Here is a 16025-nt window from a genome sequence, read left to right as displayed (position 1 = left end):
ATCGATGAGAGCCCGCTCATTCCACCCTGCATCCGCCGCTAGAATACGGAATTCTAGGGCGAACTCCTGGGCACTCCTCCTCCCCTGCCGGAGGAAGACCAGACGCTCCCCCGCCGCTTTCCCCTCCGGGGGATGGTCAAACACCGCCTTGAAGCGGCGGGAGAACTCGTCGTAGGTGATGGTGTCCGCGTCGATCCTCCTCCACTCTGCGTTGGCCCATTCCAACGCCTTCCCGGAAAGGCAGGAGATCAGGGCGGACACGCTCTCATGTCCCGAGGGCGCCGGGTGCACGGTGGCCAGGTACAGCTCCACCTGGAGAAGGAATCCCTGACACCCGGCCGCGGTCCCATCGTAGGCCCTCGGGAGCGAGAGTCGAACTCCTCTGGGTTCCGGAGCGGGAATGGGCAGACTTGCCGATGGTGCTGGCAGAGAGGATGGCGGTGGAGGAGTCCCCCAGCCTCGGATGGTGGTGATCACCTCCTGCAGTGCGGACCCCATCTGCAGGATCTGGTCACTCTGTTCACGGACCTTTTCCTCCAGCGTCGCCTGGGCTGCTGCGGCTCCTGCTGATTCCATTCTTGATGGTGTGTGATTCTGTCAAGAATGCTGTAGGTGGGTGTAGTGGTGGAATCAAGCGCAGGACACCGAAGTATAGTCCAAAAGACTTTAGTGCAATTCCCAACAAGGGAAAAATCGAACACACTGGCCCGAAGGCGAAACTACGCACGAAGGCGACAAAACAAAAGGCGCACAAACCATGTGCGTAAAACGCTCCAACACAGTGGAGTAAAGCTCAACCGAGCGAATAAGTAATATATATTACAAGCACAACACACGACAGAAAAACAATCACACACAACACTAGACAAACACAACGAGAAACTTATAGGACACTAATTACACTAAACGAGAACAGGTGTCACAACAAACAGACAAAAGCAAACGAACATAGAAACATGCAACGGTGGCAGCTAGTATTCCGGAGACAACGAACGCCGAAGCCTGCCCGAACAAGGAAGAGAGGCAGCCTCGGCCGAAACCGTGACATACAGGAAACATATGATCTCTGTAATTTGAAACGAAAGGTTTTTGTTTTAGATTCCGTCTCTCACAGTTGAAGTGTTCCTATGATAAAAAATTACAGACCTCTACATGCTTTGTAAGTAGGAAAACCTGCAATATCGGCAGTGTATCAAATACTTGTTCTTCCCACTGTATATATTTAATTTGTAGCATGTCTCATTCTTTTGTGAAAACATAATTTTAGTTTATCATAGCAAATATGACCAAAACGTGATACCCTACATGATGATGTTAGTTGATGTAGCATATATGATGATGTATAGATGTGATATACAGTATATATACTGTATATATATTACATTGGCCATCTATGGCATTACAATCTCCCTGAAACCAATGTTGTACTGTTTCTTTCCCCCCTCTCTATTGTCATTTCATGCTGATGAAGGCCAGGGATCTCGTCCAAATATCAATGGTAAATAAAAACCGTCCTACCTCAAGATAAATATATATCATACAACATATAGAGCATTGCAAACATGATATGACCAGGTATAACGGTACAAAACTGGACTAAATATATTTTTGGGTGGCTGTCCAAAACCCCATCTTCAGCTCTTTTTCAAAGACCTCTTAGAAAAAAAGCTGCTACCTTTTTGGTTCTAAGTGTACAGCATATAGAAAGTGTACAGCATATAGAGCATTACAAATATGATATGACCAAAGTTGCACCATCCGAAGAAACCCCTCAGTACATGTTCTATGAGGCACACACATAATTACTTATAAGGTAATTTATAATGAGTTATGATAAATTTATGGTGCATTATAACACTTCATTTTAAGTTGTTAGAACAACTCCTACAGATAGGATGTGGCAGGATGTATGTGTGCTGTGTCTGTGTGGCATTCTCCTCACTAATGGAAAGCAATATAGGCTGGCATGCCTATAGGATTTTAGACATAACAACACAATCAGATGGAAATATGGGAGGGGCCTGGACTGTAGGCTCTACAAGTTAAATATTATTAATAATATTATTATTATTACTACGTCCCCAGAGGAGGTGTTGTCCTTCTGCCTGTCAATCATCTAATCATAAAGGAAAACTAGAGTAGATTGTCTTAGTTGTGCAGAGATTTATTGTCGTGAAGGGGCATTGTAAATGATTGTAAGAAATATCTTCCTTTTCTTTCATTCTTCATCTCAATTCGGTAGCCTATTATCATCCCAACCCACCTCTGTATCTTACCATTCTTTGTTCTCATCATTATCACTTGTTCTGTGCATTGAATGGGTTTGGCTGTTCAAAAACATCATGCAACTGATGCTGAGAGTGTATGTTCTGTCCCCTCTCTGCTGATTTACAGAACTCTCATTCATTGTGTGTGTGTGTGTGTGTGTGTGTGTGTGCATGCTGCTACATCATATTTTGTAAAGATGGCTAGTGTTGCACATGTTTAGAGCTTGTGTCATTTAATTTATAGTGGAAACTTTAAAGTGTATTGTTTTTAAGGGATAATTTAAATGCTATCATGATACTGGCAGTTCTTAGATATCACGAATATCTTAGCCGTTGCTAAAACCAGGTTCAGCAGACAGTCAATTATTTTTCTGTTTCTCCCTCCAGCCTCCTCCTGCTATCTATGACAAACAACTGGATGAGAGAGAACACTCTATCGATGAATGGAAAGGTAAACATGTCATATTCCTTTATACATACTAATTATATTGCTATGGATGCCTATATTGGTGTATCTCTGAATAAGGTAGGATCTCTGAATAAAGGCAAACGTTTATGGTCTCTAGGGAGACACTTCCCAACTTGCATTCACTGCTGTTCTCTATTCTCTTGTGTATCTAGTTTCCTAGAAGATTGTCAACAATTCAGTTTGCTTATCTGTTTTCTATTTGTGTCTGTTTACTAACTTTGTATATTAACTTTTCCATTTACCTTGTAGCCTTCTCATGGTAATTAGACTTAGAACAGACAGCTAGAGCAGAGGAGAATTGGTTTCTGTGCTGGTATTTAATGTTTTTTTCATCCCCAACTGTTCTTTCTTGTCTCTCTCCTTCTCTCTCTCTCTCTCTCTCTCTCTCTCTCTCTCTCTCTCTCTCTCTCTCTCTCTCTCTCTCTCTCTCTCTCTCTCTCTCTCACTTTTCAGAACTAATCTACAAAGAGGTGATGAACTTTGAGGAGAGGACGAAGAACGGGGTAGTGAAGGGACAACCCTCTCCCTCAGGTACTCTCAGTGCATAACCTAGTCCCTCTGTAAGTTGATTTAATAATACAGTATAATCACTGGGTTCTTCTTGTAACAGAGAAATCCATCTGTGCATTGACCCATGCGTCTTTGTTTCCCATCTTGTTTTCCCGAGACAAATATAATTGATAGGCTACATAAGTGTTATATCTGTATGAATTTGTACATGAGTAATTATATCTGTATGTAAAAGTATCCATCTAAACTGTAGATTTGGTCATTTTTGACCAAACTTGCATGTTTTGTGTATGTACAATGATTAATCTGTATTTGAATGGTATTACTGTACGCAATTAAGTGTTTAGAAATACATATCTGCGACTCCACTCTATATTGAGTAACTGAGCAGTTTTAATGTGTATTTATTAAAAAAGGCTGTCCACCTAGGTCATGTAGGCTAGCTATGTATATGTATTTTCACATCTGTGTATGCACTGTCACATATCATGATTTAAGGCTGGGGTCCTTGGTCCATACTCTTCTAGATAGCACTAGAATTCATCTCATTTTCAGTCAAAATAAAATATTGTAGTGTTTACTGAAGCAGCAGCTGGGTGTCATTCACATGTATGGACACTGGGGAGCAGTGTGGAATCATGATGGCACAGTATTGGTAACATTATTATGGCGTCCGTCCAGAGTCTAGTGCAGCTGAGAGAGGAAAACAACTTGCCTCGGTCGTTCTCCTCAGCTATTTTCTGCAGAGAACGTTTTCATATTGTACCATGTCTCCTTATGTATGCTGTATTTGGGGATGGCTTGGGATCTACAGAGGGAACCCCTTGCATCTCTTGGACAGTGAGAAGGCTAAACTGCTACCTTGGGATTGATTTAATCCGCAGTGCGATACTGTAGCTCTCTCCCTCCCCCCCCTCTCTTTCTGTCCCTCATCCCTCTACCTCTCCCTCTCTCTGTCTCCCTCCCTCCCTAGCTCTCTGCAATTAAGAAGGTGGTTAGCCCTAGTGCTGAGGAGAGCAGGGAACAGACGCAGTGCAGCTGAAGAGCCCCAGACGGCAGTATTTCACAGCAGTAGCAGCACCAGGCTCTAAAGCACTGCCTTTAGCACCACTTGGCTCACATAGATGGATAGCGTTAGAGTAAACATGTTACTCTGTGATTGGAGACAATCAATGTTTGAACCATAAATTGTGATTTAGCCTCTATTTTGTTGGAGGTCAGATGAAATGTCTTCAACTGTCCTTTAACCACTCCTCTCCCACTGCTACAGACACATAAACAGGAGATTGATGGTCCGCCTGGAGGGCACGGTGTCTGTCCTTTTTACATATCACCGCACCATTGGCATGCGCTGGACCGAGAGGGATCGTTTTAGCAAAGCAAACTCGCTTTTTCTCTTAACTGGCTTAAGGTTACATTTACATTTTAGTAATTTAGCAGACGTTCTTATCCAGAGCGACTTACAGTAGTGAGAGCATACATTTTTCATACTTGTCCCCCATTGGGAATTGAACCCACAACCCTGGCGTTGCAAGTGCCATGCTCTACGAAGTGAGCCACACAAGACCCAAGTACAGTAGCTCTTCTGTATCTGGTCATCTTTCTAATTCTTCGCTGTCTGATACTTTGTCTAGGACATAGACTTGAGGTTTGCTAGCTACCTACGGTAGTTTAACGCCACAGATTCAACACATTACTTAGTACTTGGTGGCAAAACCCTTGTTTTCTTGTAGTTGGCCACCAGGTTTGCACACATCTCAGGAGGGATTTTGTCCCACTCCTCTTTGCAGATCTTCTCCAAGTCATTAAGGTTTCGAGGCTGACGTTTGGCAACTCGAACCTTCAGCTCCCTCCACAGATTTTCTATGGGATTAAGGTCTGGAGACTGGCTAGGCCACTCCAGGACCTTAATGTGCTTCTTCTTGAGCCACTCCTTTGTTGCCTTGGCCGTGTGTTTTGGGTCATTGTCATGCTGGAATACCCATCCACGACCAATTTTCAATGCCCTGGCTGAGGGAAGGAGGTTCTCACCCAAGATTTGACGGTACATGGCCCCGTCCATCGTCCCTTTGATGCGGTGAAGTTGTCCTGTTCCCTTAGCAGAAAAACACTCCCAAAGCATAATGTTTCCACCTCCATGTTTGACGGTGGGGATGGTGTTCTTGGGGTCATAGGCAGCATTCCTCCTCCTCCAAACATGGCGAGTTGAGTTGATGCCAAAGAGCTCCATTTTGGTCTCATCTGACCACAACACTTTCACCCAGTTCTCCTCTGAATCATTCAGATGTTCATTGGCAAACTTCAGACAGGCCTGTATATGTGCTTTCTTGAGCAGGGGGACCTTGCGGGCGCTGCAGGATTTCAGTCCTTCACGGCGTAGTGTGTTACCAATTGTTTTCTTGGTGACTATGGTCCCAGCTGCCTTGAGATCATTGACAAGATCCTCCCGTGTAGTTCTGGGCTGATTCCTCACCGTTCCCATGATCATTGAAACTCCACGAGGTGAGATCTTGCATGGAGCCCCAGGCCGAGGGAGATTGACAGTTATTTTGTGTTTCTTCCATTTGCGAATAATCGCACCAACTGTTGTCACCTTCTCACCAAGCTGCTTGGCGATGGTCTTGTAGCCCATTCCAGCCTTGTGTAGGACTACAATCTTGTCCCTGACATCCTTGGAGAGCTCTTTGGTCTTGGCCATGGTGGAGAGTTTGGAAACTGATTGATTGATTGTTTCGGTGGACAGGTGTCTTTTATACAGGTAACAAGCTGAGATTAGGAGCACTCCCTTTAAGAGTGTGCTCCTAATCTCAGCTCGTTACCTGTATAAAATACACCTGGGAGCCAGAAATCTTTCTGATTGAGAGGGGTTCAAATACTTATTTCCCTCATTAAAATGCAAAACAATTTATAACATTTTTGACATGCGTTTTTCTGGATTTTGTTATTGTTATTCTGTCTCTCACTGTTCAAATAAACCTACCATTAAAATTATAGACTGATCATTTCTTTGTCAGTGGGCAAACGTACAATATCAGCAGGGGATCAAATACTTTTTTCCCTCACTGTAGGTAGATAGGGAACCACATCATTAAATATAAAAATATTACAGTATTACATTCTTATTATTACACTAATATGATATTATTGTATTTAAGGAGGTAGCGGACAGAGGACCCCAGCCTTAACTCGCCTCTCGCCTGTCTGGTGACACACTGTGATGTGTTTGTATGTGGGGTTCTGGGTGTACTATTTGGTTGTGTCCAGTGTCTGTGTCGGGTTATGTGTCACAGTAAGGGTTGTGACTGACTGAGGCTGTCCAGTAGTGTCTGTGGCAGGGCTGGGGTCAATTCCATTTCAAGTCCAGTCAATTCAGAAAGCAAACAGAATTCCAATTCCACATTTTTCTAATTGAAAAGCATTGAAGAAAATTGTGGACTTCCATAATTGACTGGAATTGAAATGGAATTGACCCCAACCCTGGTCTGCGGGGCTCTTAGTTAGTTGTAACCCGGCTGTCTGTTGATTCCCTCAGCACAGGTGCAGCCGTGAACAGCAGTGGTGAGAGCCTCCCTTCCCCCTCCGTCAACGATATCTCCTCCATGTCCACCGACCAGACCCTGGCCTCAGACACCGACAGCAGCCTGGAGACCTCCACAGGACCCCTGGGGTGTTGCAGGTGACTAGCAGCCTGCCTGCGCAACCCAATGTTTTTCAGAAGGTGAAACACAATGTCCAAACAACCAACCAACCCACCGAAACCTGAAAAATAACAAAGATTATTTAAAATAAAAAAGTATCATATTAAAGGGATGTTTAAGAAAACGTAAAGAATCATGATTATGAAAGTTAAGCCTGCATTTTCATTCAAATAGAAACCACAAAAGTATAAGGAAAAAAACGGAAATATATATTTATGAACTTCTAGTTGCTTTTCTTATATCTCCTCCCCTATATGGCACCATAAAAAAAAACACGCTTAGACAGGCATCTTTCTGTCAAGTGTAAATTGACTGGCTGCTGGTAACCCAATACCTTGCAAGCGCCTGTGCTTCAGTCGATGTGGCAAGGTGGGCACTTTCCGTACATTACTGTACAGCAATATATAAACCTCCATTCACTTTCCCCTCTCCCCTATATGACGGTATTGCTATGTTTTAATAAACTCTAGTTTTGGTCCTTGGGGTTGTCTCCTGTGTGGTTGACAGATTGGTGTGTTTTTATGTGATTATTTCTGCAAGGGTTTGTGCTAGTGCTCGACACTGCATAGCACCCCCGTCTTTTGTAAATATCTAATTATGTACAGTTGCGAGCTAGGCACGCAGACAGACAGAGAGTGGGACTGATGGCCAGTACTGGAAGTTCTTCTATAGCACACCTTACCACATGACATCACCTCCTTGACCCCTGACCGTTGACCCCTAACCTTTCACCTTAGTTTGACCCCTTGCCTTTTAGTCATGCTGCATGATTACAAAAGATAACACTAATTATATGATGAATGACAACTATAGGTACTTTTGTTTATAATACCATTTAACGTAATGGAACTTTTCAACCGTAGTGGTGCAGAAACCCGTGGACAGGGGAGCTCTGGTTGATGATAGATATAAAAATATACATACAGTGTGTGATCTTCTGCAGGAGCAGGGCTGAGCAGGTGTGGGTTCAGTTCCATTTCAATTCAGTCAATTCTGAAAGTCAACTGAAATTCCAATTCCACATTTTTCTCATTGAAATGCATTTAGGAAAATTGTAATCAGAACTAGAATTCACTGAATTGAAATGTAAATTCACCCCAACCCTGTTGCTCAGCTGGAACCTTAAGTTCTCATAGCTGGTTTGTGCTTTTGTGAAATGAAATGATATCTCTTCTGACTGCATCCCTGCACCTCTCCATGGGCTGTAGACAGTCCCACGCCTTGCATGTAATTCCCAATGTCACCTAACCCCAACCAGGGAGGTCACTCACTCTGTTTCTGTGTCACTACTGTGGTGTGAAGGAGAGAAGTTCAGGAGACTGTCGCCTTATATGTGTGTGTTACTGTTGGGGGGGGTGTTTGTTCCTCAATCGCATCCATTTTAATTTACATTGAATGAGTACTACTGTAATGCTATATTTTGTCAAAAGGGAATCCGATGATAAACAGACTACCTATAAAACCAGTAATGTTACATATAATTCTTTACCGGAAGTTTATTTATTATTGATTTATTTATTATTTTCATAGACTGATTCAGAATAATGGGAAGTGCCTTGTTCGGAATGATGCAGTTTCCTCATCTTAGATATACAGTAATAACAACGACGTGTGGATTGAAATTAAGCTAAAGATTGACGGACCCCATTACTGAGACGCTGAGTTTAGGTATAATTTGAAGCAGAATCTTAAGTTGGTGTCTGTTAGGATTGCAATATTTATGGTAACCTTCCCAAAATTCCGGGGGTTTCCGAAAATCACAGTTGGAGGATTCCCAGTTGGAAGATTCCCTCACTGCTAATTCCCTCGTCCAACCGGGATTTCTGGAAAACCTGGAAATGTTTCGGAAAGTTACCAGACATTTTGAAACCCTAGTGTCTAGCCTGTCCTGTTCAATCTGTTTCCGCATGATGTCACTGACTGCACCGCTTGTCTGCACGTACTGTACATGCACATAGTCACCACTACTGACCAATGCCCATGTCCTCCCTATTGGAACTATACTACGACCATCAACATGTTATTGTTGCATCTTTGAATAACTAAATAATGTAGAATTGAAACCTACTTTTTAAACACAATGGACTTGTTATCAGATACAGTCATCATCATATAAATGTTCTTCTGACCTATATAGTTACCTAGCAACTGAGCAGAATACCTCCTAAGTTGTATGGTTTTGTTTTGTATCTGTAAATGTCTTATTTGATCAGTGTCCTTACATTTCAATAAAGGGATGAAATAATCACAGTTTTACTTTTGTTTGTATGAGATCCATACGTGGTAGTTTACTCTACTACACTTCTAGATTAAGCACAGTTTACGGAAACATTGGGAGAATGGTTGGGATAGCAGCAATGGGTCATGCTTATTCAAGATGTGTATTTGTCTTGTTATTATTACATTTAATTTCTTAAGGCATTCCTGCATGTTTGTTGCAAGCCAGTGCATTAGCAAAAAGGAATAACTTTCTTGCTTGCATGGACAATACCATATAAATACTGTAAATAGATAGTATGTCATAATTAATAAAAACCTATAGAAGTAATATTGATGGTCACGTTTCAATTAGAATTACTTTTAGATTACACCCTTATTTCTAATGTCTCCATACTGTAAGTAAGTGGGAAAGTACCTGTAAGTACTGTATACAGTACAGTGCAGTCATATACACTTCAAAGAGCTAAGCATACACTTTAAAAAGCTAATAAAGAGCTAAAAGGGGGTTCTGAGATGTATCCAGGATAGGGCTCGGCTTCCCGTTCACAGGCTCGAAGAAATGTTTTAGAACGGGGTGGAACTTTAACGTGTATATATTATTTTAAATATCAAGATCAATTATCAACATAATTTTCTTACCACTGGTTTATGCTGCCCTACAAAGGCAAAACCCAGTAACTACAAATTTTGTCAAAAATCTTTGATCTGTTGTAATGGCCAGGTATATTATCTGATTAATGATGTATTTCGTTTCCTGACACAAGAACAAGCCAGTTGATCAGAATATATCATGGAGTATCAGAAATTGCTTTCTGTCTAGACAGAAAAATACTTTGAAGTCAGATCTTGCAGTAAAAAAAATGACGTAGTTACCGCGTTTTGCCTTTGTAGGGCAGTATGGTGGGAATTAGTTCATACTACACACAAATCAGGCAGAAGCTTGATGTGCTGTTGTACATTTTCTACTGGATGTTTTTAACTATAAGAACCCACACGTTTGTCATTATTATTACTGAAGGGAAGTGGGTCCTTACTTGTTTTGAAAGTCTGAATCTCTCACTATCAACTAAAACTGTACAGGGACGATTATTAAATGCAAAAATATGTTTATTTGTTGTGAACTTTGTATCCTATGCATACAATAACAAAGACATCTTCAGATTTCTTCCGAAAAGTACATGTTCATATTTTATTCCAACTGCTTCTCATAGAGACAGCCAGCACATCAGTATTTACTGTAGGTGTCAGAAATGAATGTAGACGATGTGGTTTCCTACTACACCTATGACTTCAAATAAATCAGCATTTGTCCGCTGAATTTTAATGGAAAAGGGCATGTGGACAAAGGCAGTTATTTTTAACAATGTTCTCAGATGTTTTGGGCCTTAACTTTGTACACTATGTTATGAGGACCCTCAGGGCAGAGGAGCCAATGGAAGGGTTTTCTTAAACTGTTGTGTGTTCTCGTTGTGTACATTTAACAGTATTGTGGTACCGTATGTCATTGGAAATATGATGAGGGGTATATACATTGCATTCATGTACAGTCGCATTAAAACTAGAATTAGACTTGGTTGGGACATTATGGTTGGGTCAGAGGTATCAATATAGAATGATCATTTCTGTAATTAAAGACCCTTCAATATGACATGCCTTTGGTCTGAAATGTTTGTGAAAGACCTACCACACAAAAGCTTTTGGACAAAATTAAATATTGTCTTTACAGTTAATTAATTATCCAAGAGGCCTGTCTGTATTTCTCAACTGTTGTATTTATATCATAAGATGTCATAGGAACATATCTGGCATAACATTCACCCAACTGTGCCAATGTAAAATCTCTATGACTCATTTCAAATGAGTTTATCCTATTCATTGAAACAACAGTGCTAGTGTCCATTATTACTTCTCGATGATCATACTGTAACAGCGCAATAAACAATTATTATAGTCAAACCAAGAGGCTGATGTTGTGAATAGCTAATAATGTTAGGAACAGAACAGATTATAATAGATGTTGAGAGTTGTTATGTGAAGTTGAAATCTAAACAGATGATTTGGTTCGTCTGAAACAGGGCGTGTCAGATTTTTTCCCATTCCTTCTCTTTTTCTGCTGTTTGTTAGTGAACCATTTAGTTGACATGATGGTTGTCGCGTTGAAAATAATGCATCTGGTTCATGCTGACGACCGAACTCAAGCTCCAAGGCTAGCATTCCAATCAAATAAAACAAACAAGAAAATAAATGGTTAAAAAGAGAGAAAAAACTACTGAAACCTGTTTAAAACACTTAACATTTTAAAAGTACTGTGTATGTAAAAATTAATATATGAATGTGATTGAAAATAAACAAACTGAACTTGGGAATGAGTATGCTTCTTCTTTATATTGCTTTAAGTGTAAGGACAGACGCTGGGAGACGAGGAGCAAGTACAGGGAGTGAACATTTAATATAAACAGACATGAAACAAAACACGGACAGCGTCTGGACAGGGGAAACATAAAGACATTAATACTGACACCGGGATTACAACTGAGGAACAGACAGATATAGGGGAGGTAAACAGTGATGGTGTCCAGGTGAGTCCAATGAAGTGCAGATGCGCGTAACGATGGTGACAGGTGTGCGTAATGATGGGCAGCCTGGCACCCTCGAGCGCCAGGGAGGGGGAGCAAGAGCAGGCGTGACATTAAGATAATATTTCTCTGTGTGTGTGTGTGTGTGTGCACACTATTGTCATTGGCCTTACAGTGCTGCCTCCTGTCCATCTCCCAAATCTCCCTTAGAAACAGGGCGGAGTTTGCATGGCAACAAAGTTTCTCGTTGAGTTTGAGAAAAACTGGGTATGTCCCAAATAGCACCCAGGGCTGTTGCAGTGACCTTATTACCGCCACACTGTAAAATTTTATGTGAACCCTGAGTCACGTTAATCTTCTCTTATGCACTCTGGACATGCGTAAGTAGTACCCAACTCGCTAACGATCATCAGGTCGCTAATGGCCTGATTTTCAGGGCTCTATTGTCCCTCTAACCACTCTGACATCAATGCAAATGCAATCAAAACTCACATCAAAAGCAATCAAAAACCACATCACTTATCATCAAAACAGTATGTACTTTTAAAACTCACCTCACTGTGATTGATCAATCTGAAGAAAGAAGTTCAACAACTGGTTGAAACTAAGTGGAAAACATGTTTCAAAGCCTAACACAATGAAACAGCAGAAAAACATTTAAAAAAACTGATTTAAGATAATATGATTTAAGATATCTTTGGTACATAATTGGTCTAGCCTAAATTTTGAGTAGCCTAAAAATAGGGATTTGTTTATATTTTCATAATTAATAGGCTGACACATTACCTTTAGCAACAGAATATCTCACCATCTTGAGTTTCCATCTCCTCCCCTCTCTCCTTAATTCCTTTCTCCAGCGGGCAGAAAGAGGGGCTGTCAACAGTTGAATTAAATATGTTTAGTTTGTATTTGTATTTGAATTTATTATGGATCCCCATTAGCGGCTGCCAAGGCAGCAGCGTCTCTTCCTGGGGTCCAACCACAATTTACATACAATAAAACAATACATAACACAACACCTTACTACACACTACTCTACCATAACATATTTACAATATAAAATCAATAATACAGCAAAATAACAACATTAAAATGTGTGCCTGTGTGTGTGTGTCTCTTCATAGTCCACTCTGTTCCATAAAGTGTAGTTTTATCTGTTTTTTAAATCTGATTTTACTGCTTGACTGAGTTACATTATGTGGAATAGAGTTCCATGTAGTCATGGCTCTATGTAGTACTCTGTGTTTCCGTAGTCTGTTCTGGACTTGGGGATTGTGAAGAGACCTCTGGTGGCATGTCTCGTGGGGTATGCATGGGTGTCCGAGCTGTGTGCCAGCATTCCAAACAGACAGCTCGGTACATTCAGCTTGTCTACCCCTCTTAAAAGAACAAGCAGTGATGAAGTCAATCTCTCTTCCACTCTAAGCCAGGAGAGACTGACATGCATGTCATTAATGTTAGCTCTCCGTGTACTTTTAAGGGCCAGCCGTGCTGCCCTGTTGTGAGCCAACTGTAATTTTCCCAAGTCCCTCCTTGTGGCATCTGACCACACTACTGATCAGTAGTCTACGTGCGACAAAACTAGCGCCTGTAGGACCTGCCTTGTTGATAGTGTTGTTAAGAAGGCAGAACAGCGCTTAATTATGGACATACTTCTCCCCATCTTAGCTACTGTTGTATCAATATGCTTTGACCATGACAGTTTACAATCCATGGTTACTCCATGCAGTTTAGTAACCTCAACTTGCTCAATTTCCACATTATTCATTAAGAGATGTAGTTGAGGTTTAGGGTTTAGTGAATGATTTGAACAAAATACAATGCTTTTAGTTTTGGAAATATTTAGGACTAACTTATTCCTTGCCACCCATTCCGAAACTAACTGCAACTCTTTATTAAGTGTTGCAGTTATTTCAGTTGCTGTAGCAGCTGATGTGTATAGGGTTGAGTCATCCGCATACATAGACACACTGGCTTTACTCAAAGCCAGCGGCATGTAATTAGTAAAGATGAAAAAAAGTAAGGAGCCTAAACAGATGCCCTGGGGAATTCCTGATTCTACCTGGATTAAGTTTGAGAGGCTTCCATTAAAGAACACCCTCTGTGTTCTGTTAGACAAGTAACTCTTTATCCACATTATAGCAGGGGGTGTAAAGCCATAACACATACGTTTTTCCAGCAGCAGACTATGATCGATAATGTCAAAAGCCGCACTGAAGTCTAACAAAACAGCCCACACAATCTTTTTATCATCAATTCCTCTCAGCCAATCATCAGTCATTTGTGTAAGTGCTGTGTTGTTGAATGTCCTTCTCTATATGCATGCTGGAAGTTTGTTGTCAATTTATTTACTGTAAAATAGCATTGTATCTGGTCAAACACCATTTTTTCCAATAGTTTACTAAGGGTTGGTTATCGATGTTCCCAAACAGATTTCACTTGGTTTCCCAAATTAAGCGCTGGGTAGCTGCAGGAACAGGGTTGGAGAGCCCATGGCATACAGAGTTTGGGCAGAATATCACCTGTTGAGCAGCGAAATAACCGGAGTAGCCCTGACATGAGTGAAAAACGTACTGGCGGGAAATTGGCCTCCATTCGCTATTCCAGTGCATATGGATGACATCTTTTTTGTCGTGCCCCTGTTCCTGCCTATTTGATCATGGGTCATTCTAAATCGAAACAGTGTGTGCAACCTGAGGCAAGGAACAGTATCATCAATAGGCAATAGTCGCATCATGTAGCCCATATATCTTTTGATTTCTAGGGCATTCTAAGGTTTGTATCACTCACAACTAAAGTTGCCAAATAACTCTAAAATCTAGATATAGGACCTGTTTCAAATTTCACTTTTATGCACAGTATAGCCACTTCATATGCGCACTCTCGCTCCGGAATGGGAAAAATATCCTTTCTATTTTATTCAGCTAAGTTCAGTTATATTCTTCTTACAATAAAATATAATATAATATAATGGCACGGGACTTATAAGCATATATTATCTGCTAAATGACAAGCCTACAGCCTATGGCATGGATCATAGCCAGATCACATACAGTAGGCCAACTCATATTCTGTTCTTCTGAAATACATTTTCTTCATATCATGTTTCTTTAGACCTGCCTAAAATAAAAAATGGATTTATTGTGATGGTGTATATTCAATTGATTTATTAGACTTTTTTAAAGGTAGATGTTCCAAAGGCACGCATCAGTGGCTTGTATGCGACTTGTATGCTTGGAGGCCTGGAGATGCTAAACGTGTTTATGTTACTTAACGGTCAATTAACGTGAGACCGGCAGGCTTTTGCATGACAATAACCGGCTGACAAAATGTCATACCGCCACAGCCTTTTCAACCTTTGTTATCCTTAATAGAACCAAGCTAGGAGTGTTGGAGTGTTGTGTCCATTAACAGGTGGCCAAGCGAGGAGTGATAGGGCTTGATTCAATCTGTATCGCTGAAGCGTTACAGATTGTGCAATGGAAATGTAAAGGTAATTTCTGAATGAGACAGCATATGCAACGTTTACCTTGAATGCGGTCTCCGCTAACGGGGCCTTTAACTTTCAATCACTCTGCAATGCTGAACTTCTGCGATATTGATTGAATAATAGCCCACGTTAACATATGTAGCTTAAGAAACAATTTGCTAGTAACAGATGACATTCATATTCTGACAATCTCTGAAACTCACTTAGATAATACCTTTGATGATACAGTGGTAGCAATACATGGTTATAACATTTACAGAAAAGACAGAAATGCCAAAAGGTGGAGGTGTTGCTGTTTATATTCAGAACCACAGTCCTGTAAAGCTTAGAGAGGATCTCTTATTTAAATATAATTTCATCAGGCTTTCATCAGGCTGCCCACTCAAGAGAAAGCTTCAAACTGTAACTAGTGCCTGCAGCCTGGTTCAGGTTATCAGTCAACCTACCAGGGTAGTTACAAACAGCACAGGAATTAAATCATCAACATGTACTGATCACATGTTTACTAATGCTGCAGAAATTTGGTTTAAAGCATTATCCAAATCCATCGGATGTAGTGATCATAATATATTAGCCATATCTAGGAAAACCAAAGTTCCAAAGGCTGGAAGTGTATAAGACGTCATAGAAGACGTTTTGCAGTGATACCTATGTTGTTGATGTAAAGAATATTTGTTGGTCCGTGTTGTGTAATGACGAGCAACCAGACTCTGCACTTGACACATTTATGAAATTGATTATCCCAGTTTCTAATAAGCATGCACCCATTAAGAAAATGACTGTAAAAACTGTTCA

General features: G+C 40.9%; 1 protein-coding gene across 13 annotated transcripts in view; it reads left to right on the top strand.

Annotated features, from left to right (window-relative positions):
• mapk10 (mitogen-activated protein kinase 10) overlaps positions 1 to 6926 on the top strand; it is a gene marked incomplete at both ends in the record, with an annotated part of 72092 nt that extends 65166 nt beyond the window's left edge. For 3 of the 13 annotated variants that reach the window (XM_084160556.1, XM_084160546.1, XM_084160545.1), the window contains 4 exons: positions 1472 to 1498; positions 2655 to 2718; positions 3190 to 3267; positions 6784 to 6926. In XM_084160556.1, coding sequence (XP_084016682.1) covers positions 1472 to 1498; positions 2655 to 2718; positions 3190 to 3267; positions 6784 to 6926 — 312 coding nt within the window. Of the gene's footprint in view, positions 1 to 1471; positions 1499 to 2613; positions 2719 to 3189; positions 3277 to 6783 lie in introns of all 13 variants that reach the window. The other 10 variants (XM_084160548.1, XM_084160547.1, XM_084160551.1 and 7 more) reach the window with 6 other exon arrangements.
• Positions 6927 to 16025: the final 9099 nt, after the last annotated feature.

Source organism: Coregonus lavaretus (assembly GCF_964263955.1).
Source record: "Coregonus lavaretus genome assembly, chromosome: 4".
Lineage (NCBI taxonomy): Eukaryota > Metazoa > Chordata > Actinopteri > Salmoniformes > Salmonidae > Coregonus > Coregonus lavaretus.
This window is presented reverse-complemented; position numbering and strand designations above follow the sequence as displayed.